The 3,618-nt window shown below is 50.0% G+C and overlaps 2 protein-coding genes across 2 annotated transcripts in view; both read right to left on the bottom strand.

Moving 5' to 3' along the window:
- The window catches only part of LOC106818331 (uncharacterized protein C2orf42-like), a gene marked incomplete at its 3' end in the record, with an annotated part of 9,960 nt that overhangs the window by 2,380 nt on the left and 3,962 nt on the right, over window positions 1-3,618 (bottom strand). Inside the window, 4 exon segments of the mRNA XM_014823047.1 lie at window positions 995-1,128; window positions 1,130-1,222; window positions 1,688-1,855; window positions 2,091-2,379. Coding sequence (XP_014678533.1) covers window positions 995-1,128; window positions 1,130-1,222; window positions 1,688-1,855; window positions 2,091-2,303 — 608 coding nt within the window.
- Window positions 2,368-3,618, bottom strand: part of LOC106818332 (protein transport protein Sec24B-like) — a 21,084-nt gene continuing 19,833 nt past the window's right edge. Inside the window, exon 15 of the mRNA XM_014823048.1 lies at window positions 2,368-2,379. Coding sequence (XP_014678534.1) covers window positions 2,368-2,379 — 12 coding nt within the window. The remainder of the gene's footprint in view (window positions 2,380-3,618) is intronic.

Here is a 3,618-nt window from a genome sequence, read left to right on the forward strand (position 1 = left end):
GTAGAAATGTACACATCTGTGACGAGGTAAGGAGCGGGTGACGGTGAGTGTTAGGAAGATGGAGTTATTTACATGACAGTCGACACAATACAATAAATGCGGCAATCCATTCAATTTCTCCCCGTACCTTGTAAGTTCCACTAATGACACGTGCACACCTACGTGTATGCACGCACGCACCTACGCACGCACGAACCACGCACGCACACACGATCACACCCATTGCATCTCACACAACACCTGCACGTGCACACACGCTATGCACTACGCACACACGCACGGCACGCACCACGCACTTGCACACCCTCCATTGCACACCATGCACTCCCGCACGCACGCATGCACGCACCTCCAACACCATTTGCACTCACGCCTGCACGCAACGTCACGCACGCACTGCAAGCCTGGCTGCCGTACCTGTCGATGGCTATCCAGCTCTATCTGTGAGCAGTGCAATGCGATCTCTATACGACTTGAACTTCGGCAGCTGCAGATAAACTTGCAGTCGCTCGTGTCTTTCTTCTTAGACGGATCGCTGAGAAGAAGTGTAGGAAGCGAGAGCGTGCTTCGAATCACCTTGCACCTGTCGAAGTGTTAATCATCATCACCTTCAATCACCATCATGCATCACATCATCACCATCATCACCATCATCACCATCATCAACCATCGTCATCGTCATCGTCATCTGTCATCGTACATCGTCATCATCACCATCATCACCCATCACGTCATCTCATCCGTCAATCGGTCATCGTCATCGTCATGCGTCATCATGCCCTGCATCACATCGTCTCGCTCATCGTCATCGTCATCGTCATCGTCATCGCTCATTCATCAGCCATCATCACCAGTGTCATCGTCATGCTTCATCATCATCCATCATCATGCATCAATTTCATCATCATCTTCATGCATCATACCATCTCATTCCTTGTCGTTCTTGCGAGCGCGTATAACTGCGCGGTGTGCGCACCAGGGGGCGCTAACTCACTTGGCGACCATGACGTTGCCGACATCGAGCGTCTGCAGCCAGTGTGGCCGGTCGTCTCCGTTCGCTAGCAGCCATATCGCCTGCTTCGTGTCGTTTGCTAGAGCCTGAGAGTTCAAGACAGAGTTCTTGAGCGGGCAGCGGCGCCGACTCCGTTATAAGCAGCTGCAATCGGGCAGCGCGATTGTCGACACTGGGCTCTGGTAGCTGCGCGGGAAGACACGGAACGTGCTGAGTGTGCAGGAGAGAAAACAAAGTCGTGAGGGGCACACTTGCTGCGGGAAGCAGGATAAGAACGTGTGTGAATTCCTACAGTGAATAACTGCTGGGTTCAGCGCCCCCTACAGTGTAAACCCTAACCCTAACCGCGCAACGTTCAGATGCGGCAGCGCCACCTACCGCGCAACATGCTCGACACGCAGCGCCACCTTACTGCGCGATACGTCTCGCAGCGAGTGCCAGCCTACCGCTTGCGACACGCATCGCTCGCAGTTTTGCCAGCGCCACCCTACTGGGCAAACGTCCTCGCTGCGCAGACGCCCAAATATCCCCCCCCGCGCACAGTGAATGCTCGACGTGGCAGCGCCACCTATCCACGCGAACCGCTCAGCAGCGTCAGTGGCCCACCTACGCGCGAACGCCTCGGCAGTGCAGCGCCACCTACCGCGCAAACGCTCGACGTGCAGCGCCACCTACCGCGTTCTGGCTGAGTTCGTTGAAGCGGATACATGTTTCGACGTAGCACTTGCCGTGCTGTGCGAGGATGGAGGGATCGACAGATGCGGCGTCCACGCCCTGTACTAGGGGAAGCTGAACGAAGCCTCGGTAGTCAGGTCCCTTGTCCCGCAGACGCACGCTGTACACCTAGAAGGAAGCGGCAGGAAAGCAGATACGTTATGTTGTTACGAACGTCGAAGAAAAATTACGGACAAGTACGATAAGTCGAAGGTAAAGTTTGCGGACGCTCGATGAGAAGAGAGTTTAGCAAAACCTAATGCATGTTAGCATGCGGCAACCACTCCTGGCGCCACCTACCCCCTCGCGTGACCGCCGCCGGTGCCACCTACACCCTCGCGTGACCGCCGCCGGTGCCACCTACCTGCGTGTTGGATCCCGTGACGATGCGCACGGCGTCGAGGCCCTGTGACGACCGCAGCCGCGGTCCGTTACGGAACACCTCTCCACACAGCTTGTTCTTACAGGCAATGCCGCGCGTCCCGTTCAACGTGCCGCACTTAGGACACTTGCGCACGCCTCGCAGCGTCGCGCGACCCAGGTCACCTAGCAACGCCTTGATGTCGGACGTCTGCATGGCGTAGTCGCTCACACGCTCAGTGGTCGTCGACGACGACGATCGCTGGGTCGGCGTGAGAGGGTTACCTAAGTACCTACAGAAAGAGAAATACATGATAACATATGACACTAATATTGTATATATATATATAAATATATATATACAGTTCGACCTCGTTTATCCGGCCACGTCGGGACAGGCACCCATCCCGATATGTGATTTGACCGGTTATGCGATTTATGCTCAAACACAGCATTTCTATGCAGCTCAGTAGGGTTTATGCATGTGATAATGTATTTACTCGTTGCTATGATTATTTGTAACAAACTGTCGTGTTTTATGGTTTATATGAAATGGAAAAAAACAAAGCGGTCTGCTATAAAACCTGTTGCCTATCATGCATGTGCACGGTCGTGCGTTTTGAGCATGTGATAGCATATGAGTGGAATGATGCAATTGCTGTGTGAGCAGCGCTGGATACATGTACAAGCGCATCACATGTTTATGTGTTCATGTTTTGTGCATGTGATAGCCGTATATTTATACATGTACATGTACATGGGCGTTTGCTCTTATACATGTACAAGCGCATCACATGTTTATGTGTTCATGTTTTGTGCATGTGATAGCCGTATATTTATACATGTACATGTACATGGGCGTTTGCTCTTATACATGTACAAGCACATCGCATGTTTATGTGTTCATGTTTTGTGCATGTGATAGCCATATATTTATACATGTACATGTACATGGGCGTTTGCTCTTATACATGTACAAGCACATCGCATGTTTATGTGTTCATGTTTTGTGCATGTGATAGCCGTATATTTATACATGTACATGTACATGGGCGTTTGCTCTTATACATGTACAAGCACATCGCATGTTTATGTGTTCATGTTTTGTGCATGTGATTGCCATATATTTATACATGCACATGTACATGGGTGTTTGCTCTTATACATGTACAAGCACATCGCATGTTTATGTGTGCATGTTTTGTGCATGTGATAGCCGTATATTTATACATGTACATGTACATGGGCGTTTGCTCTTATACATGTACAAGCACATCGCATGTTTATGTGTGCATGTTTTGTGCATGTGATAGCCATATATTTATACATGTACATGTACATGGGCGTTTGCTCTTATACATGTACAAGCGCATCGCATGTTTATGTGTTCATGTTTTGTGCATGTGATAGCCGTATATTTATACATGTACATGTACATGGGCGTTTGCTATTCTACATGTACAAGCGAATACCATGTTTATGTGTTCATGTTTTGTGCATGTGATAGCCGTATATTTATACATGTACATGTA

Source organism: Priapulus caudatus, unplaced genomic scaffold (genome assembly GCF_000485595.1).
Source record: "Priapulus caudatus unplaced genomic scaffold, Priapulus_caudatus-5.0.1 Scaffold2168, whole genome shotgun sequence".
Taxonomy (NCBI): domain Eukaryota; kingdom Metazoa; phylum Priapulida; class Priapulimorpha; order Priapulimorphida; family Priapulidae; genus Priapulus; species Priapulus caudatus.